The 23,565-nt window shown below is 42.3% G+C and overlaps 1 protein-coding gene across 1 annotated transcript in view; it reads right to left on the bottom strand.

Annotated features, from left to right (window-relative positions):
- Positions 1–2,591: 2,591 nt before the first annotated feature.
- LOC133559344 (inactive pancreatic lipase-related protein 1-like) overlaps positions 2,592–23,565 on the bottom strand; it is a 38,592-nt gene continuing 17,618 nt past the window's right edge. The window contains exons 9-13 of the mRNA XM_061911031.1: positions 20,103–20,221; positions 9,823–9,949; positions 4,910–5,024; positions 4,052–4,219; positions 2,592–2,775 (exon numbers count right to left, since the gene is read on the bottom strand). Coding sequence (XP_061767015.1) covers positions 2,694–2,775; positions 4,052–4,219; positions 4,910–5,024; positions 9,823–9,949; positions 20,103–20,221 — 611 coding nt within the window. The 3' untranslated portion in view covers positions 2,592–2,693. The remainder of the gene's footprint in view (positions 2,776–4,051; positions 4,220–4,909; positions 5,025–9,822; positions 9,950–20,102; positions 20,222–23,565) is intronic.

Below are 23,565 nucleotides of genomic sequence, written 5' to 3'. Positions count from 1 at the left end.
TGTGTCATACTTGATCATTTCGCGATATTGCCATATTTCTGCTGAAAGGACTTAGTAGAGAACATCGACGATAAAGTTCGCAACTTTTGGTCGCTAATAAAAAAGCCTTGCCATTACCGGAAGTCGCAGGCGATGACGTCACAAGGGGGAGGGCTCCTCACGTCCTCACATTGTTTTTAATGGGAGCCTCTAGCAGCAAGAGCTATTCGGACCGAGAAAACGACAATTTCCCCATTAATTTGAGCGAAAGGATAAGATCACGGGTACAAGCGGCCGAAATGAGTTTCCTCCGCCGTGTGGCGGGGCTCTCCCTTAGAGATAGGGTGAGAAGCTCTGCCATCCGGGAGGAACTCAAAGTAAAGCCGCTGCTCCTTCACATCGAGAGGAGCCAGATGAGGTGGTTCGGGCATCTGGTCAGGATGCCACCCGAACACCTCCCTAGGGAGGTGTTTAGGGCACGTCCAACCGGTAGGAGGCCACGGGGAAGACCCAGGACACGTTGGGAAGACTATGTCTCCCGGCTGGCCTGGGAATGCCTCGGGATCCCCCGGGAAGAGCTAGACGAAGTGGCTGGGGAGAGGGAATCTGGGTTTCCCTGCTTAGGCTGTTGCCCCAGCGACCCGACCTCGGATAAGCGCAAGATGATGGATGGATGGATGAAAGATTCGTGGATGGTGATATTGATAGCGAAGGACTAGGGGAAAAAATAAATAAATAAATAAAGTTAAAAAAAAAAGAAGCCTATTGCATTGGGACGGATTCCGATGTTTTTAGACACATTCACTAGGATAATTCTGGGAAATCCCTTATCTTTCTATTGTGTTGCTAGTGTTTTAGTGAGATTAAATAGTACCTGATAGTCGGAGGGGTTTGTCAACGGGTGTCTTGACACCAATCTTTGAGGGAAGTCAATGGCAGCTGCATGGACGGCGCAAGCTCAGCTGATCTCCGGTAAGAAGCGACTTTTTACCACAATTTTCTCACCGAAACCTGCCGGTTTACAAGTGGTCGGGATCCGTGATCGTTTGACCGCTCTGATCCATAATAAAGCTTCACCTCCGGGAATTTTAAACAATAAAACACCGTGTTTGTGTGGCTAAAGGCTAAAGAGTCCCACCTCCATCTTTCTACTTTAACTTCTCCATTATTAATTGAACAAATTGCAAAAGATTCAGCAACACAGATGTCCAGAATACTGTGTAGGTGCACCATGAAAAGAGACAACTTTTAGCCGCAAATGGTGCTGCGCTATTATGTCCCTTGCAACCCGGGACGTCACGCACACGCGTCATCATTCCGCGACGTTTTCAACAAGAAACTCTGCGGGAAATTTAAAATTGTAATTTAGTAAACTAAACTAAATTAGAATGTTAAGATTTCATGATTAATATATTAACTATCAGACTGCTTGGTCGGTAGTAGTGGGTTTCAGTAGGCCTTTAAGGCCTAGGTCAGAAATCGGTATGGTCCAGGTTTCTAGAACCCTGGAAGGGGGTATGTAGTGGAATTTCTGACCTTTTGTACCATATTTTGTGTCTATCAAAGTCTGGAAAGAGAGCGAGGTCGAAAAGCAATAAGAAGTACACGGAAGTAAAAGAATGTCCGCTTGTTTCTTTTCCTATTGGGAACCATTGAAGGATCATATGTAGGTGAAAGTTGAATTTGTGGTCAGTTTAACCATGCTACAAAATGCTTTGATTGCCTACCATGACTAAGGGATTCAAGGATGTTACAGAACAAACAGATCCAAAACAACAGGACCTTGACACAAGAGGGAAACATATAAATGGGCAAGTAGACCAGGCCTGTGTGTGATTTTGCTTGATTTCCATCATCCATGTCTCTCCAGAGGACGTTGTGTGTTTGCATGGGCAATCCAATCAAATGTTGTACTTTTTGATTATGGGTAAATAAAACTTTTGTACTAAAACCACTTTGTTTGCTGTTTAAGTGTCAAACCCTCCACCACAAGTCAATGTTATTAAAAAAAGAAAAACTTTTGCTGCAACTTTCTGATAAAACTGCAGCGAATTCAGACTTTTTAGGCAATTAAATAATCACCAAAAAGTATATCAACATTACATGAATACATTATTGTTATCATATTCTAGTTAGTTGTTTCTCCGGTAATGTTTTTGTGTGTCCGTGTGTACAGGACAGTGTTGAGTGACAAGTATGAATACCATGGCCATCAAGTAATTTTTTAATTTTTTTTATTATAAATATTATTTATAGACATTTTAAATAAAAGATGTTCTGGTAAAGCACTAATGGTAACATGCTAGCTGGTGGTGGTCTTTTTTATATGTTTTGGTTGAACAAATTTACTTTGAACATTTTTTTTTGAAAATCTATTTTTGGTTATTTGTCATACATTTTTGCACCATGGTTTTGTTGTTGTACACAAAAACTACAATCTGATGTTGCCTAATAATAATTGAGATTTCTGACACAATTGTAAATATTTTTTGCTGACTTAATATGTTTTATATTTAAACTACACAGTATCCTTTTAATTCAAGAAGTAGAGAGGGTGATGGGATGGAAAAAAACAATTAGCTGCACTAGATGGGGTTAAAAAATAAACATAATTGTGTATTTATGTATTTATTACATGAATTTAATCAATAATGGTAAAGTACTGAAGACACGTTTATTAAAGATGTATTTCAATCTTTGTTAATGGACTTGCATCACTGTGCTTGTTCAGGTTGGCATGGAAGAATAGTTTGGATCACTTTCTCTGCCACGTTTTCCTTCCCACAGAAGTGTATTCTGTCACAGAAAGAACAAACAAAGTGATTTAGTGAAATGTCATTTTATATTAGTATTTTTAAATTTATATATATATATATATATATATATATATATATATATATATATATATATATATATATATATACACACATTATATATATATTTGTATATATACTGTATATACACACACACACACACACACACACACGCACGCACACACACACACACACACACACACACACACACACACACACACACACACACACACACACACACACACAAGTAAGTTTGGTTTGTCAGTTTGCTTCAGTAGAATATATTTTCTTTTTCACTCTTGAACGTTAGACATTGCTGTCCTCTAGTGGACTGAATAAGTGTTTTTTTTTCAAATGCAGAACATTGTGAACATTTGATTTTACTGCATGCATCTGTGTTCTATTGCTAAAATCCATTTGTTTTAATAAAAAAGTATATATATATTCTCATTCGGTAATTAGTTATAATAAACATTTTGTGCATAGTGTACGTGTATTACAGGTCCAGACTTTGGATGTTGAGTACAAAGAGAGAGAGAAATGTCAATGCAGACACAAAGATCATGTTTAGACAATAAAAATTACATACAGTAAAGTATTTAGCTTATACACAAGGTTTACGTCAATAAATCAGGATTCAGTTAAAAGTTATTTCATTTTAAGAGTTAGAGTTTAGACCATTTAAAGGTCCATGAAGTTACTGCAGTTCATTTGTTAATTATATTTTTCAAATTTTAGATGGTGAATTTGCATTTTATAAATAATCATCAAGGTCAAAAAGAAATTTGAAAATACATTGATTAAATATTTTACTCCATGTAGGGACTCTAAAGAATATAACAGATTCACTTTTGGAATTGAATAAAGACATGATGAATTTATTTCATGAATGATGCAGACATGTTTGTTACTGGATACTTTCTCATACACGTGTGCTTTGGAGACTTAGTAATATGCAACTATAATTATTTGATACAAGTTTACTGTATGTTGATACATGTGATGTTTTAGATTTTTAGCAATATTTCATATCAAGCACACTTATTACATATTTCTAGCTTGTGTGCTACTGTGTGCTTAGTTGCTGTGTAGCTGCCAGCTACTGGTGGCCTATAACCAACCATGTTTATCTTTTGTAAATGACTTACGGGCTATTATCATGTCAAAGTTGTAACAAAAACAGGGAAAATCTAAAATTGAGTGTTCCTGTGAAAATGAAACTCCTCCAAAGTACAAACAATGTGACTCAGACAACTTACATCTTCTTGTCTTTGCCCCTCAGTAGCTCCACCTTGGAAGCACCATACTTGGGGTTCAAAGGGTTGAAGATGTGGTTGTTCCAGTAAAATCTGACCTCGCTCACATCGCCCACGTCAACCTCAGCGTGAACCAGAACTTCATATGTCTTACCTGGCTTCATTGTGCCCCTGAAGAGAAGCAGAATGAACTTATGAAATGTCTCCAATGCAATAGCTAGGTGCTTTTAATGATGAAAACAATGACATAAATAAACAATCAAATATGATAGTAAACATATTAGTCAAATTTTTGTTGTGCTTCCATGCAAAGAGATGGAGTGTTGTTTTTAAAACTATATGACAGTCAAAACGACGTCATGGAAGAAAGCACAATGAAAAGCTTCAAACAGAAATGATTCGCAACAACAAGCTCCATAAAACACCAAAGGTGAGAAAATATTGTATATTTAAACACTGCCGTCCCATTAATACTGAAAGATAAAAATCATGTGCAGACAAAGTCCAAAAACATGAGAGAAATGCTGTAATGTTACATAAAGAAAAGATGTTAAGCAGGCTAACTTCCTGATCCCTGGCAGTATTCCTCTCATGCCGTCGTTTTACTGCTGGATGTTTTTTGAAACTTTTGTTTTTCATCCTGTAGTGTTTTGGTTTTTTTTTTACTCCTGTCAAGATTTTATGATGGTTTAGGTTATGGATCATTTTAGTTTGGACATCGCTGCATGTTTGTTGTCCATGTATGGCAGCTGAAGTACAGTAATAACGTACAGAAATTAAGTACAGTCAAAGTATGGTAATGAAGTACAGTAATGAAGTACAACAATCATAAAATCCATGAAGTACAGAGAAGGGTCTTACATGTGCAGCTGGAAATCTTTAGTACTATCTTCGTCTCCTACTAAAGACACGTACATAAATCCTGGATTGGACCAGCTGGGACCATCCAAAGTGACTTTAACACTGTAACTGTATCCTGGGGAAACAACAAATATTATTTCATTTTCATATCATACCATTTTAATATCATATCCTCTTAATGTCATATTATTTTCATATGCTGTTGTCTCTTCATATTAGCACATCCCAAGAACAATTTTAGTAACAAGTCATCTCTGTCTTCCAACCACCCATCCATCCTTCTATCCATCTTCTTCCGCTTATCCGAGGTCGGGTCGTGGGGGCAGCAGCCTAAGCAAGGAAGTCCAGACTTCCCTCTCCCCAGCCACGTCATCCAGCTCTTCCCGAGGGATCTCGAGGTGTTCCAAAGCCAGCCGGGAGACATAGTCTTCCCAACGCGTCCTGGGTCTTTCCCGAGGCCTCCTACCGGTCGGACGTGCCCTAAACACCTACCGAGGGAGGCCTTCGGTTGGCATCCTGACCAGATGCCCAAACCACCTCATTTGGCTCCTCTCGATGTAGAGGAGCAGCGGCTGTACTTTGAGCTCCTCCCGGATGGCAGAGCTTCTCACCCTATCTCTAAGGGAGAGCCCCGCCACCCGATGGAGGAAACTCAGTTTGGCCGCTTGTACATGTGATCTTGTCCTTTCGGTTATAACCCAAAGCTCATGACCATAGGTGAGGATGGGAACGTAGATCGACCAGAAAATTGAGAGCTTTGCCTTCCGGCTCAGCTCATTCTTCACCACAACGGATCGATACAGCATCCGCATTACTGAAGACGCCGCACCGATCCGCCTGTCAATCTCACGATCCACTCTTTCCTCACTCGTGAACAAGACTCCGAGGTACATAAAACCATACTTGCCAACCTTAAGACCTCCGATTTCGGGAGGTGGGGAGAGGGGGGGCATGGTCATATATATATGACCTACTGACCCAAGCTCTAGACTTCGCCTCGGACTACGACTCAATCACAGGCAACGAAAGAAACATTATCATCCACGCAAAGAACTCCATACTCCTCCGCAACAGTACACATGGCAAAAAAAAGAACAATTCAACATTTTACGTTACTATCAGGAGTTTTGACAGAGCAGAATCGTGTGAGTTGGGAGTTTCCTCCTCTCCCAGCTCGCTAGCCTCAACCAGAACCTTGGTATTTACCGTGATGACGGACTGGCAGTGTGCCGCGCCTAGCCAAGGAGCAGCAAGAATACCAAGAAGCGCTTATGCCAAATCTTCAAAGAGAACGGCCCACGGATCACGATTGAAGTCAAAAAGCAAACCGTCAACTTCCTCGACGTCCCTTTCAACCTGAGAAATAACAGCTACCAACCATTCACAAAACCCAACACAACACTCCAATACGTGCACCATGACAGCAACCACCCACCCACCACCACAAAAACAATACCTACCGGGATTAATAAAAGGCTATCAATGCTGTCATCTAGACCTCCCCGTACCAGGAAGCACTTGATGAAAGCGGATACAACCTCACCCTCACCTATGAACCCACGCCAGGAAACCAACCAAAAAAGAGCAGAAAACGAAACAACATCATCTGGTACCACCCCCCATTCAGCAAAAACGTCTCAACTAATATCGGCCACAAGGTCCTCACTCTGATCGACAAAAACTTCCCCAAAGGCAACACCCTAAGAAAAGTATTCGACAAGAACAACATTAAATTGAGCTACAGCTGTGTGAATAACAGACAACAATTAATTTCAAGTCACAACAAAGCAATTGCAAAAGGCCTGCCTGCCCCCAGACTGAACGACTCTGAAACCAATAAGGAATGTAACTGCTGCAGGAAACCTGATTGTCCTCTCAACGGGGCGTGCTTATAAACATCAGTCGTTTACCAAGCAAAGGTAGCACGCAAGGACATTAACACATCCGACACGTACGTAGGATTAACCGAAGGAGAGTTTAAAGCCAGTTGGAATAATCATAAGGCCTTCTTTAGAAACCAGACCTTGCGGAATTTTACAGAACTCAGCAAGCACATTTGGAACCTCAAAGACAATAATGTTGAATATTCAATAAAAAGACAAATTCTTGCATCCAGCACACCTTACAACAGTGGTAATAAAAGATGCAACCTATGCTTAAAAGAGAAACTGTTTATTATATATCACTCAGACCTGTCATCCCTCAACAAGCGCAGTGAAATCATATCAGCATGCCGTCACAGACGGACACACCTCCTAAGTAACACATGAGCCACTCACCACGCCCCTATGCCTGCCTGTACCTACCCACTCTGTGCCCTATATAAACCATTGTATGTGAATGCTTCCATTAAAATCTCCTGACGATTGAGGGAACCCCTAATGAAACAGTTCTGTAGAGATGAATTAGTCTTGTGATTTTTCCCACACATACATATATATAAATATATATATATATATATATATATATATATATATATATATATATATATATATATATATAAATATATATATATATATATATATATATATATATGTTTGAAATACTTGACTTTCAATGAATTCTAGCTATATATTTATTTTATTATATATATAAATAAAATAAATAGTTGAATTTCAGACGGCACCTATCAAATAAACAGTAATAAAAACACAGTTGTTCTACTAACTGTACTGTGCTTGCTGGTTATTTAAAAACAAACAACAACACTTACCTTTCACTATTTGTTCTGCCATTTGCGTGCCGTACTGGCGAGAGTCACTTGCCGTCAGGTGCACAACACCACGTAAATCGTTGGCCAATCAAAAAGCAACCCCATAACGCTATAGCCAACATTCACCAGGAGATGGCGACAGACAACATAGAATCACTCTATTACAGACGGCGTTGCCATGGCTGTAACTTCCTTGTTCTTCTGCTTCATTTCCTTGTGTGTGCAGTTTTTTATTAAAAATCCGTAGATGTTGTGACGTGATTGGGCAGGGGAGCTGTTTATATAGCAAGAAAGCGGACATGAAAACAGGCTGTCCCCACTCATGTCCGCATGGAGCTGGAGGGGGCGTGAATTTCGGGACATTTCCGGGAGAAAATTTCTTACAGGAGGTTTTCGGGAGAGGCGCTGAATTTCGTGAGTCTCCCGGAAATTCTGGGAGGGTTGGCAAGTATGACTTAAACTCCTCCAACCAACACATAGTTAAAGCCAAAACTGCAATAACTGCTGAAAATAGTAATGATATTATTAATAAACTCAAATAAATAAGTCTTTTTTTTCTCTACAAGAAGGAAGTTTTGTTTCATAATTCTGCTATTTGTGCCCGATAACTACATGGAATATGCTTGACTTTGATATTTCTCTTGATCTTCGTTTTTACTTTTCTTCTCGTTTTATGTTCAAATTCAATCAAGTGTAAAATAATTTATTGTGAGTATCTGCCCTTTATGACGATTTCAATAATATCTATGGATTTACATTGTGAAAGAGGTCAAAAGTAATCCTCGCTTTTTGTATTATTCGGTTTTCAATGGTTCACAAAAGTTTTCGTATACCATCTCAATTTTAACAAACATTGAGACGGCGTGGCGCAGTGGGAGAGTGGCCGTGCGCAACCCGAGGGTCACTGGTTCAAATCCCACCTAGTACCAACCTCGTCATGTCCGTTGTGTCCTGAGCAAGACACTTCACCTTGCTCCTGATGGGTGCTGGTTGGCGCCTTGCATGGCAGCTCCCTCCATCAGTGTGTGAATGTGTGTGTGAATGGGTAAATGTGGAAGTAGTGTCAAAGCGCTTTGAGTATCTTGAAGGTAGAAAAGAGCTATACAAGTACAGCCCATTTACCATTTATTGAGTGAAAGTCCTTTTTCTTTTCTATCATTCCACAGAATGAGTGTCAAAACTTTTTTTAATGGGCATTACCGAAAAATATTCCACCATGGGGCCTAAGAAAGTTGCGAGTAACAGCGTTTTGATTCAAAAAATGTGAAAAACATGATTAAATTCAAGAAATAAGTACTGTTGAGTACTGAGAGGACTCTTCCTTCCATTTCTTCTTTACCACTCATTGCCATCTTTGTCAACAAAAGTGGTGAATACAGTTTAAAAGTGATGTTAGATATTCACTTACTCATTTCATTAATAATTTACTTTTATTTCACATTGTTTTTTTGTATGTAAAACTACCATTATTCTCTCCAAAATATGGATTTACATGATTTCTTATGAAAAAAATCGTGTTTCTTGTACAAATCGGTTTAAGAACTTAATAACAACAATTGATGTTTGCTGTCAAATTCTGAATATAATATGCATCAACAAAGTTCTTAATCTTTCTTAATAAATGTATTAGTTTTTTTCCCATTTTGACAGAAGAAAATATATCTACGCATTAAATTACATATTTTTTCAATTTGAATATTTTCTGATCACGCTACATATATTATAGTCTTACTTACTGTATTGCTTAAATATCTGCTTGTCATCTTAACTTATGATTTCAAAACAAGTTATTCATCAATTTGGACGTAAAAAAATAAAAATTCTAATGCATAGGCAACTGTGTAATAATGTCAGAAGGCTCTATACTTTTATATTCTCATATTTACTGTTACAAGCGATCCTCTGAAGGGAGCCATAACTGTGAAATTTCTGAGTCTTTTCATAAGCGCAAAAATACGGATATTTTGTCTCGTCGTTGGATTTTTTTCAGTTATTTTTATTCTATCTTCAGGACTAAAAGTTTGATGTTACTTCCATTGGAGTGCAAGAAGGCATAAATGAATAAATAACATCAACAACTCCACAGAAAGTGAAGTGGACACGTAGAGCACAGGGTAAACTATTTTGTCAGACAGGAAGTGTAAAGTGCTCCTGGTACAGTTATTACAATGTGAACGTCAGATTTCAAGAAGGAACTCACGTCCAAAGGGTGCCGAGCTTCCGGTGGTGAGGAAGTATTTGGTATTTGTGATGTTGGTCAGAGTAATCCTGTCAGCGTAGCGACCCATCAGAGGACATTTGTCCTGAGCGCATGGAAAACATTTTCCCTGCAAAGACAAAGATATAATAAGTGAAAAACACCCAAACATGTTCTTGTTGGACAAGAACATGTCACTTTTAAGGTTTTGATGAGGTTGGGGCTGTTATGTTTTCTATGCACTGTTTTCATGCTTTCTTGGCTTGTAACAACACATTTAGGGCCTGATTTACTAAGATCCAAATACCACACGCTAAACAGCATGTGCAAACTAGAAACATGTGCATGTTGCATGAGATTGACTACGACTGCATGTACTGATAAGTGGTACAAAACACCTTATTTAAATGGTATATACTACATTATGTGGCCTTCACATTCGTGTTATCATGTGCAACGTAGTTGAACTATCAGCACATATCTACTGTGCATCATGTAACACCTTTTTTGCAATATAGAATAGCAATCTATAGACAACAGAAACTGATGCACTGCAGGGAGGCGGTGGACCATTACAACACTGCAAGAAGTGCATTCATCCATCTGGAATGATCCAAACGCGGAAAAAAAAAGTTTACGTTTTTTTTCATATCGGCGCTATATAACAATAACGCCGGCAGAACAGTCTTGATAAAACACAATGTGTGTCCTAAATAACTGTACTTGCATCCTCTCCTCCCAGTATTGTGGGCGTTCTGATGATCAGCAAATATCCTGCATATGCACGCTAAATGGATTGTGCTCTTTGTTCTGCTTAACTCAGAATTGCAATCCTCTGCGCACAAGTTTGGTTGATCAGCTTTGTGTGTGCCATCAAGTTTGCACATGTTTTATTACACGCAAACCTTTAGTAGATCAGGCCCTCTGTATTGTACGGTACTTATTACACAGCAGCTGTTTGTCTGTAACCTGCATCTTAGTTGTAGTTTTCATTACCAAATTTGGAGGCGTTGAAATCATCGCTAATGCTAAACAGAAGCATTTACTGTACAGTATATGGCATATCCAATGTAGATTAGCATCAGTGTACATGCCAGGTTATTTGTTCATTTATGGTGTATTTTCTTTGCATGATTAATTTGTCATTGGTGATTGACGGGGGTGTGAGTCACGTGGGGTGTTGTGCGTCAGCACAAGTGATATCAGCTGTTTCCCTGGCATTCTCAGTAGGGAAGTAAGAGGATCACAGGGGACATCTTACATTGCTGATCGCATTGAAAGTACACATTTACTTTGATAGAATGTATTGATAGACCATATTTAGTTTGAGAAGTTATTCATTTATTGTTTTCTACCACATATAAATATTTGAAATGCAAAACTTTGAAGCAATAATTTTTGGACAAGCCAGCGCGTCAGGCAGGTACAAGTTTTTCCCCCCATTCAGCCTCTCGGCAACTATATTTGCCTTTTTTGTGAATTGTCGCCTAGCAATCAGGCTAGCACATTTTGAAATGTGGAGTCTTACTTTTGAGTGCTTTCTATCAGACATGCTTGCTTTGTTGGCATGGAAAATGACAACATTACTTAGAGGCAGTCTGCTCCGATTATGCACCTTAGTCCACTAAGCTTTTGAAAAGGTGTCATGTCTGCAACTTGTCAAAAGTATTTTGAAATTTGTTACCAAATGACTTTACATCAATTGGTACCCAGTAATCCTGAATATGATTTGGTTTTCTGTCTGTACCCAAAATGAACCCAAAGAAGTGTCCAGTTCTAACACTGGCAGATGAGACAAAATAAATGAAATGATAGCAGATGGGATTCATGTCATATCTAATAACACAAACCACATCCCGTGGTGCCTTTGATCAAGACGTGTCCAAAGCGAGGATAAAGACTCCAACAGCTGCAAATACAAGTTGTCCCGATGGAAGACATGACAGATCCCTTTTTATATCTTTCATTTGATGCCACGGAAATCCAATCAAGCAAATCAATTGTTGCTGCAACAGGTGGTGTCGCCATAAACGTGTTGACAATGGTCGAGGTACTCTCTCTGTTCTCAACTTGGACAACGTTTTTGTTCTACCTTTCAACTTAAAACCAGTTTTTCTACCCATAGGAATTAATGTCAAAGAAATTCACTCATGTGGCCGTCATAACACTGTTATTACTTGTGCAGGTGATGTTTAAATAACACTAGAAGAATTTTAGTGGGTACGGAAGTCAAAGACTTTTAAATCAAACTTCACGTGCTAAAACTATTAAGGGTGTCCTCGTCAGATATTGTTAACGGACATAGGTTCAATGTCAGCCCAAAAAAAGTATGTAAAATGTGTGATATAACCAGACAGTTAACATTAAAAGGCCCCCCAAAAGGCATAGAAGGTTGGTCTTGTATTTTATGTCGTCATTTACAAAAGGTAAACGGTAAACATGCTAGGATATAGGCTCTGAGAGCGAGCACATAATAGCACACAAACTAGACATACATAAAAAGTGAATAATATTGCAATATAAAACAGCACATTTGTCAATTCAAAGAAGTATCAAATAATTATAGTTGCACATTATTTACACATACAAAGTCTCCTAGGCAGAAAGTATTAAAAATCTAGTGACAAACTTAAGTTCATGAATTATTCTGAACAGCAGGTGTTGGCAAGATAACAATTACCACTCCACTTCAACCTAAATACAGCATAAGTCCATTCCAGACGTTAAATCATAAATATGTTTGTGTTTTTCATAGCTACCATTGTTCTCTGCTTGACTAATTTCACTTGATTAAACCTTTTCTAACTATCCATTTTACAAAATAATACAAGTTTGTATGATTCCTGCTGATATCCTATTAGTTCAATATCGGTATCAGCCAATACTAAAGGCTTCAATATTAGTATCGTATCGGAAAAAGTTGTACCGGGACATGAGTTTATAACAGGTCAGATTTCACCATAAAATCCTATAATGTACTTTTTGACAAAGCCAATTAAAGAACATTATGTACTTTTTAAGTGTTTATATGTGTAACTGTTTGGTCAAATTAATTAGTATCTCATTTATGCTCATATGGAATGTACTGAAATGAATTGTACATCCATTACAAAAAAGGGATCAACTCTGCCTCGAAAAAACATTGATTTAACGGTAAAGCTAAAAGCGCAGTATAACTGTTATTAAAACGATGGAGACTTTGGGATGTTTTTAAAGGACTTTGGAGAAGGAATAGAGCGACTCTCATTGGCTTCATTGTTAGCTGATTTTTGCTGGTGTTTATATACAATTTTAAGAATAAAAAAAACAAAACCATGTGTGTACTTTTTTCACATAAAAAAGATTGTGAATGATGTGCAAACCTCCCCAAAAAAGTGCAATCCATATTTAAATCAATGGTGAAATGCCTAGATGGACAAATTTTAAGGGGGACGCCCACATTTAAAGCTTGCTACACCAAATGTGCGCATCTTGGATAAAGCCGCACATTGACAGACTTAGGTTGAGGGGGAGAACGTAGTAGAGTCAGAATGCTTTTTTTCTTTGCTTAAACACGTGCGGTAATAGGGCCTTAAGTTCATACATAGATAACAAAAGTGAAAGTAATGTAATGTTTTTTTTTTTAAATGCAGTCATTCCTCTCTACATTGCATTTCAAATATTGTGGTTTCACTACATTTTTGTTTTAAAGCACACATTACATGTTTTTGGCTCAAATCAAGTGTCAAATTAAGTTTTATCCACACCTTATATTAATTACAGTGCATCCAACCATCCATCCATTTCTACCACTTGTCCCTAAAGGGGTGGTGGGGGGGTCGCTGGAGCCTATCCTAGCTGCATTCGGGCGGAAGGCGGGGTACACCCTGGACAAGTCATCACCTCATCGCAGGGCCAACACAGATAGACAACACTCACACTCACATTCACACTCTAGGGCCAATTTAGTGTTGCCAATCAACCTATCCCCAGGTGCATGTTTTTGGAGGTGGGAGGAAGCTGGAGTACCCAGAGGGAACCAACGCAGTCACGGGGAGAACATGCAAACTCCACACAGAAAGAACCCGAGCCCGGGATTGAACCCAGGACTACTCAAGATATTCGTATTGTCAGGCAGCTGCACTAACCCCTCTTCCAATGTGCTGCCTATTTTTCTTATTTTATAATATTATGTTGTGGTAATCAATAATGATATTCACCAGGCGAGACTTCCCTTTCTGGGTTAAAGGCGAACAATGCTAACAATCCCTTGAAGCTATCTCCATAACGACAATCAAATCTTGACAGAACATCTTTTCTAACGTTTAACTTTATGATGCACTTCATTTTTAACTCCTACCTCGTCAATAACACATCTCCATATTGGTGAGCCTCTAACGTGAGCAACATCAAATGACGAGACATGAAACGTAGCAGTGATAGCCTGCCACTTAATGCTAACAAGATTGCTATTGGCCATAGACAGCTTTCCGGGCAATGCTAAGTGGGGATGAACTGTGTTCATTTACCTCATCTTTGACATCAATCAATCAATCAATGTTTACTTATATAGCCCTAAATCACTAGTGTCTCAAAGGGCTGCACAAACCACCACGACATCCTCGGTAGGCCCACATTGTTGCGATCTGCTGCTCAGATCTTCACGTGTTTGTTTTTTCATTCTCAGTCTGACCCGTTTATTTCCTGTTTTTGTCCATCACTATGGTTACACATCAGTCCACCTGTTAGTCTCGCCCCGCACACCTGCTACTAATTTTCACCCTCCTATTTAAGCTCACCTTTTCTGTTTACTCATTCTCGGATCCTAATTTGCCCACGCGCATCAGTGACGACTCTCATCCTTCGTATGTATTTTCTCGCTAGCTCTCACGCTAAGCCACTTTATATTCCAGCTTTCATGCTGAATGTTTTTGTTTACTCTTTTGTGTCCTCGTACCAAGTTTTAGTTTTCCTTGTGTTTTATCCTAGCTTTCACGCTAGCGTCTTTTGTTTACATTTTCTCTTTACACCAGTGTTTTTGTTCATAGCCTTTTGTTATTAAATAAATACCTTATATCTTACCTTTGCTGTGTTCTGCTTCGACGCATCCACGGGAAAACTACACCGGCATTACCATGCCAAAGAAGAGTCTTCACAGTAGGATCCGAGCATTAAAAAGTTTTTCCGCGTCTGGCAACCACGAGGAGACCTTCGACGAAGGCACATGGAGGGTATTCCGAGCGATGGAGGCTGAAACTCTCCGATGCAATCCAGACGAAAGCATGATGTGGGACCTGGAGGGAAAACTGGTTCCGATCGATGCTTCCGGGAGCGGTGAGTTTCCCTCCCGCAGCGCTCGCGCTCGTCCGCGTAGGCGGAAGCCGCGAAGTATGGCTTCGTCGGGCGACAGTGACTTGCCCACTCCATGTCTCCCTCCTCATGAACACAGCAACCTACAGTCAGCACACAAAACCCCTACACCATTGTTTGGGGACCCAATAACACACTTTGCTAACAGTTTTACCGACTGGGCAAATTCCCAACTTGTGTCCCGCGCAGATGACGTCATTTCGTCGACGCCCCCCGGTAACGCAAACCCGTCCTCCGATGATGACGTCATCAACTAGGAATTTTTTTGGGAAGATTCGTTTTCTCAGCCATTTTCAAATGACAATAACATTAATAATAATATACAAAAGTATCAGGATATTTTTTCTTATTATTCTAGTCAACCTCAGTCACCTAGTTTTTCTTCTAACCCACCGTTTAAACCTCATTCTCTGCCCAAGTCCAAGGTTTTTTCTCCCTTTTCAAAGGGACACTCTGGACAATATAGAGGGGAGGGGTCTGCCCGCCTCCAAACCTCCCACCACCCTCCCTTATGGTCAGTCCCTGACCACAGGGAACGGGTCTGGGATTCCCGTCTGGAGGGGGGGGGCTATGGCCTATAGCTGTGTTGCGGAGGTAGGGCAGACGCTACCTGTTCTTAAAACTGCTAAACAGAAACCTCCATGTAGGCCACCTTTACCTGTTTTTCGGCCCGCTAAACGCTTAGCTTCTCCTAGTAGACCTCCTCCACCTGTGTTTCCCCCGGCCAAATCTCAACGGCCTTGTAGACCTCCTCCACCTGTTTTTCCCCCGGCCAAGTCTCAACGGCCTTGTAGACCTCCTCCACCTGTGTTTCCCCCGGCCAAGTCTCAAGGGCCAAGTAGACCTCCTCCACCGGTGTTCAGACTCGCGAGGTCATCACCTCCAGCACATGACACTAACCTGGTTTTCACGCCAGAATTTGACTCTCGCCTGGTTCCCACACCAGCAGCCTTTTCGGGCCTGGTTCTCACACCAGTTTTGAACTCTAGTCTGGTTCTCGCACCAGAAACTGATGTTAGCCTGGTTCTCAAGCCAGCACTAGACTCCCACCTGGTTCTCACACCAGCCTCCGACCCAGAACTGGTTCTCATACCAATTACAGACTTTAGCCTGGATCTCACTCCAGCAACAGCTCCAAAGCTGGAGTCGACTCCAGTACCAGCTCCAAAGCTGGAGTCGACTCCAGTACCAGCTCCAGAGCTGGAGTCGACTCCAGTACCAGCTCCAGAGCTGGAGTCGACTCCAGTACCAGCTCCAGAGCTGGAGTCGACTCCAGTACCAGCTCCAGAGCTGGAGCCCACTCCAGTACCAGCTCCAGAGCTGGAGCCCACTCCAACTCCAGAGCTGGAGCCCACTCCAGCACCAACGTCGACAATGGGGCTAGAGCCCACACCAACGTCGACGACGGGGCTGGAACCTACACCTGTGTCGACAGGGCTGGAGCCCACTCCAGTGCCAGCTCCTCGACAAGTGCCGGTACCAGCTCCACGCCGCCAAGCACCGGTACCAGCTCCACGCCGCCATGCACTGCCGACGAAGAAGCTGGAGCCCACACCGGCGCCGACGATGAGGCTGGAGCTCACACCAGTCACGCCGCTCACGACGACTGCGGTTTCCACGCCGCCCACGACGACTGCGGTTTCCACGCCGCCCACGACGACTGCGGTTTCCACGCCGCCCACGACGACTGCGGTTTCCACGCCGCCCACGACGACTGCAGTTTCCACGCCGCCCACGACGACTGCGGTTTCAAAGCCACCAACGACTCCTTCAGCTGCAGAAACCGCACATGTTTCCACGGTGACGAGGACGCCGTCTGCTTTGGCTGCAGTCCCCGCACCCTCGTCTGCTGCTTCCAAGCCTGCTAGGACTTCGGTGCTGAAGCATCGGCCACAGATGTGGCCGTGCCCGGGTCCTCCGCCTCGCCAGGCACCTCATTCTACAAGGTGGCCACTTATGTGGCCTTTTCGAGGTCGGCCGCCAAAACTTTTTCGGCAGCGGCGTTCCACCCGCCGCCGCCACAGGATGTGTCCTCGGTGGATTCGGGGACACTCGACGGATTCGGGGACACGCGACCAGGCGGCCCTCCACCATGGCCTCCCTCCGCCCTCCCTTCGCCTGTGGACTTTTTTTTTTTTTTTTTCTTGTTGTGGGGAGGGGGTTCTAGTTCTTCTTTGCAATTTTTGTTTTTGAGACATCTGGTATCTGTCTTTTGTTGGGGGGAATACTGTTGCGATCTGCTGCTCAGATCTTCACGTGTTTGTTTTTTCATTCTCAGTCTGACCCGTTTATTTCCTGTTTTTGTCCATCACTATGGTTACACATCAGTCCACCTGTTAGTCTCGCCCCGCACACCTGCTACTAATTTTCACCCTCCTATTTAAGCTCACCTTTTCTGTTTACTCATTCTCGGATCCTAATTTGCCCACGCGCATCAGTGACGACTCTCATCCTTCGTATGTATTTTCTCGCTAGCTCTCACGCTAAGCCACTTTATATTCCAGCTTTCATGCTGAATGTTTTTGTTTACTCTTTTGTGTCCTCGTACCAAGTTTTAGTTTTCCTTGTGTTTTATCCTAGCTTTCACGCTAGCGTCTTTTGTTTACATTTTCTCTTTACACCAGTGTTTTTGTTCATAGCCTTTTGTTATTAAATAAATACCTTATATCTTACCTTTGCTGTGTTCTGCTTCGACGCATCCACGGGAAAACTACACCGGCATTACCATGCCGAAGAAGAGTCTTCACACACATAAGGGCAAGGAAAACTCACACCCAGTGGGACATCGGTGACAATAATGACCCAGTGGGACGTCGGTGACAATGACTATGAGAACCTTGGAGAGGAGGAAAGCAATGGATGTCGAGCGGGTCTAACATGATACTGTGAAAGTTCAATCCACAATGGATCCAACACAGTCGCGAGAGTCCAGTCCAAAGCGGATCCAACACAGCAGCGAGAGTCCCGTTCACAGCGGAGCCAGCAGGAAACCATCCCAAGCGGAGGCGGATCAGCAGCGCAGAGATGTCCCCAGCCGATACACAGGCAAGCAGTACATGGCCACCGGATCGGACCGGACCCCCTCCACAAGGGAGAGTGGGACATAGAAGAAAAAGAAAAGAAACGGCAGATCAACTGGTCTAAAAAGGGAGTCTATTTAAAGGCTAGAGTATACAAATGAGTTTTAAGGTGAGACTTAAATGCTTCTACTGAGGTCAGTGACATAGTTTTGACGTGAGAAATGTGGAATGACAATGCAGACACCCAATGCTAATATGGAATGCAAATAACATGGCTAATGATCGTAGCTGCAGACCAGCACATGGAAGCTCGGTTGTAATTTAGAAGAATTACCCAGGAATATGGTTGTACAGTATACCCGTAGTAGTAAAGTACCGCGGTACTAATGGTTTTACGAGCAGAGAAGCATGTTCAACAGCACACCATAATGGAGTACTTACAAGCAGACACAGTGTGTAGACAGAAAAAGGGAGAACAGACCCATTTTGGCTTAAAAAGAAACGATAAAGGTGAAGCTCTAACACTAAAACGCCCCTCTTCAAAAGGTGCTTTAAAACATGGCTAGCTAGTGTCTAACGTCCATCCGCAGTCTGCAGTGGTTTAGCTACTTCTAAATCATGGCAACAAAGTAAGTTGCTTACAAGTATCATCCCTGCAAGATGAGGAATAGCTAAACATCCTTCACTACAAACCGCAGAAGGATATACAATAGCTCACAGCTAACAACAAGGTAGTGTGCCTGACACCCACTGTAATGATATCAAGTACATGAGCGTATCTAGTCGATTCTACAATGATTACATTGATAATTGTTATAATCAGGAAATGTTTCCTTTTTTTCAAGTTCATATTATCGTATGTTTATAAACACACAATAGACACACATTAACTTTATATATGACCAGTATATGATCCTGTAATTACTTGGTATCGGATCAATACCCAAATTTGTGGTATCATCCAAAGCGTATGTAAAGCCTCTAAACAGAAGAATAAGTGTTAATTACATTTTAACAGAAGTGTAGCTAGAACATGTTGAAACAGAAAAGTAGCAGATATTAATAGTACACGAACAAGTGGAATAATAATTTTTTTTCTGACGCTTGTCCTTCAAAATTTTGACACAATAATAGAATGGAAAATTACATAATATGTTACTGCATACGTCAGCAGACAAATTAGAAGCCTTTGTTTGCTTACTTACTACGAAAAAGACATGTTGTCCTGTATGTTCACTGTTTTATTTAAGACCAAAATTGTTCTTCAATTGCAGTAAGAAACGTATGTTTAATCTATCCTTAAGGTTTTTTGGTTAAAATAAAGACAATAATGCAATATTTTGTGGTCCCCCTTAATTGAGAAAAGTATCAAAAAGTATATAAATACATTTTGCTAATGGTACCGGTACCAAAATATTGGTAATCGGACAACCTTACCCAGGAAATAATTCCACACAGAGGTTATGTTGTAGTGTAGTCAGGCCTGGAACCGATTAGCAATAATAAACAACTGTCGACCGTACAAACTTAGCAACGTTAAATCTGAGTTTCAGAAACTAATGGTTATTAGCGCTAATCACTAATTTGTGAACATACAATACTTTTGTTATGAGGTGGCGACTTGTCCAGGGTGTACCCCGCCTACCGCCCGAATGCATCTGCGACAGGCTCCAGCGACCACAAAAGTGACAAGCGGTAAAAAATGGATGGATGGATGGATTAAAACACAATCTCACAGTGATAGCAACATTGGTTCTGTGGTAAGCATCACACATCTCTGGTACTTTTCGACACAACAAAGTCAAATAACTTCCATTGTTTACTATCTTTGTTGATTTCATTCTCATGGTGTGTTTGAACTTCAAATTTTACTATAGGTTTGATTGACAAAATGAAAAAATGTGTCAGACTTACAGCTGCAAAAGTGTCTGCGTCAGAGCAAGGAAATCCAACAAAACCCTGGGATTTGAGTACACTCTCCATGTAGTACTGGTAGGCACGGACATGATTGCAGGCGTCGTACGGTTTGGTACCTGCAGAGAAGAGAAGTGTGAGGTGTTAATGAACAATTATTTAACCAACAAACCATTTTATCTCGGAAAGGTCCTGAAAATAAACATAACAGTTAAGTCAGTTTGTTTTCAGATTAAAAAACACAATCTAAATCCATCCATCAATCCATCCGTCTTATTTCGCTCATCCGAGGTCGGATCGCGGGGGCAGCAGCCTAAGCAGGGAAGCACAGACTTCCCTCTCCACAGCCACTTCATTTAGCTCTTCACGGGGGATCCCGAGGCGTTCCCAGGACAGCCGGGAGACATAGTCTTCCCAACGTGTCCTGGGTCTTCCCCGTGGCCTCCTACCGGTTGGACGTGCCCTAAACACCTCTCTAGGGAGGCGTTCAGGCGGCATCCTGACCAGATGTCCGAACCACCTCATCTGGCTCCTCCCGATGTGGAGGAGCAGCAGCTTGAGTTCCTCCCGGATGGCAGTGCTTCTCACCCTATCTCTAAGGGATAGCCCGTCCGACACGGCGGAGGAAACTCATGTAGGCAGCTTGTACCCGTGATCATATCCTTCCGGTCATGACCCAAAGCTCATCACCATAGGTAAGGATGGGAACATAGATTGACAGGTAAATTGAGAGCTTTGCCTTCCGGCTCAGCTCCTTCTTCACCACAAAGGATCGGTACAACGAACGCATTACTGAAGACGCCGCACCGACCCGCGTTTCGATCTCACGATCCACTCTTCCCCCACCCGTGAACAAGACTCCTAGGTACTTGAACTCCTCCACTTGGGACAGGGTCTCCTCTCCAACCCGGAGATGGCTCTCCTCTCTTTTCCGGACGAGAACCATGGACTCGGACTTGGAGGTGCTGATTCTCATTCCGGTCGCTTCACACTCGGCTGCGAACCGATCTAGTGATTGCTGAAGATCCCGGCCAGATGAAACCATCAGGACCACATCATCTGAAAAAAGCAGGGACCTAATCCCGCGGCCACCAAACCGGAACCCCTCAACGCCTTGACTGCGCCTAGAAATTCTGTCCATAGAAGTTATGAACAGAATCGGTGACAAAGGACAGCCTTGGCGCAGTCCAACCTTCACTGGAAATGTGTCCGACTTACTGCCAGCAATGCGGACCAAGCTCTGACACTGATCATATAGGGAGCGGACCGCCACAATCAGACAGTCTGATACCCCATACTCTCTGAGCACTCCCCACAGGACTTCCCGAGGGACACGGTCGAATGCCTTCTCCAAGTCCAAAAAGCACATGTAGACTGGTTGGGCAAACTCCCATGCACCCTCAAGAACCCTGCCGAGAGAATAGAGCTGGTCCACAGTTCCACAACCAGGACGAAAACCACACTGTTCTTCCTGAATCCGAGGTTCGACTAACTGGCGTAGCCCCCTCTCCAGTACACCTGAATAAACCTCACCGAGAAGGCTGAGGAGTGTGATCCACGATAGTTGGAACACACCCTCCGGTCCCCCTTCTTAAAGAGAGGGACCACCACCCCGGTCTGCCAATCCAGAGGCACCGCCCCCGATGTCCACGCGATGCTGCAGAGTCTTGTCAACCAAGACAGCCCCACAGCATCCAGAGCCTTAAGGAACTCCGGGCGGATCTCATCCACCCCTGGGGCCTTGCCACCTAGGAGCGTTTTAACTACTTTGGCAACCTCAGCCCTAGACATAGGAGAGCCCACCACAGATTCCCCAGGCACTGCTTCCTCATAGGAAGACGTGTTGGTGGGATTGAGGAGGTCTTCGAAGTATTCCTTCCACCTATCCACAACATCCGCAGTTGAGGTCAGCAGAACACCATCCGCACCATACACGATGTTGACAGTATACCGCTTCCCCTTCCTGAGGCGGCGGATGGTGGTCCAGAATCGCTTCGAAGCCATCCGTAAGTCGTTTTCCATGGTTTCCCCGAACTCCTCCCATGTCCGAGGTTTTTCCTCCAACACCGCTGAAGCTGCTCATCGCTTGGCGCGTTGGTACCTGCCCACTGCCTCCGGAGTCCTATGAGCCAAAAGAACCCGATAGGACTCCTTCTTCAGCTTGACGACATCACTCACCGCTAGTGTCCACCAACGGGTTGTAGGATTACTGCCCCGACAGGCACCAACTACCTTGAGGCCACAGTATGGAGTGCAGCTGGCGCAGGCCAGCAGCACACACCTGAGGTTGATTAGGATTAGCCTATTTAACCTGGCTGCTGACTGCCTGTGAGCGCTGGAACTTTGTCAACTGGCGTGGCGCAGTGGAAGAGTGGCCGTGTGCAACCCGAGGTCCCTGGTTCAATCCCAACCTAGTACCAACCTCGTCACGTCCGTTGTGTCCTGAGCAAGACACTTCACCTTTGCTCCTGATGGGGGCTGGTTAGTGCCGTGCATGGCAGCTCCCTCCATCAGTGTGTGAATGTGTGTGTGAATGGGTAAATGTGGAAGTAGTGTCAAAGCGCTTTGAGTACCTTGAAGGTAGAAAAGCGCTATACAAGTACAACCCATTTATCATTTACTACATACGCATGTGTCATTTCGTCTCACCAGCGAACTCTCTAGTTCGTCTCGTGCATCTTCTCCGGTTTGCCTCTATTATCTAGCCTTGTCTAGCGCCTTTATTTTGTATCTAGTTTTTCTGTTTGACTTCTTTCATGAAATATTTTTTTCTAGCCTCGTCTAGCGTTTTCATTTTGTACTGTGTTATTCCTGGCCTTGTCTAGCGCTTTTGGTTTAGTGTTGGTAATTAATCATTGTAGTTTCCTCATGGTGTGTTTTTTGTGCTTCCACCATCGTCTTTGTTTTGGCTACGTCCACCCCCCGCCAAAATAAAAGGAATAACATTTCTCCACAAACTAAAACGTCTCTGCATCCTTGGGATCCACCTCACCAGTTCGTAACACCCGTTTCCATATGAGTTGGGAAATTGTGTTAGATGTAAATATAAATGGAATACAATAATTTGCAGATCATTTTAAAACCATATTCAGTTGAATATGCTACAAAGACAACATATTTGATGTTCAAACTGATAAACATTTTTTATTTTTTTTTGCAGATAATCATTAACTTTAGAATTTGATGCCAGCAACACGTTACAAAGAAGTTGGGAAAGGTGGCAATAAATACTGATAAAGTTGAGAAATACTCATCAAACACTTATTTGGAACATCCCACAGGTGTGCAGGCTAATTGGAAACAGGTGGGTGCCATGATTGGGTATAAAAGCTTCCATGAAATTTTAAGTAATTCACAAACAAGGATGGAGTTAGGGTCACCAATTTGTAAGCAAATTGTCAATGTTGTTTTAGAACAACATTTCTCAACGAGCTATTGCAAGGAATTTAGGGATTTTACTGTT

Source organism: Nerophis ophidion, linkage group LG09 (assembly GCF_033978795.1).
Source record: "Nerophis ophidion isolate RoL-2023_Sa linkage group LG09, RoL_Noph_v1.0, whole genome shotgun sequence".
Lineage (NCBI taxonomy): Eukaryota > Metazoa > Chordata > Actinopteri > Syngnathiformes > Syngnathidae > Nerophis > Nerophis ophidion.
Note: the sequence above shows the minus strand (reverse complement) of the source record. Positions and strands in the feature narration are given on the sequence as shown.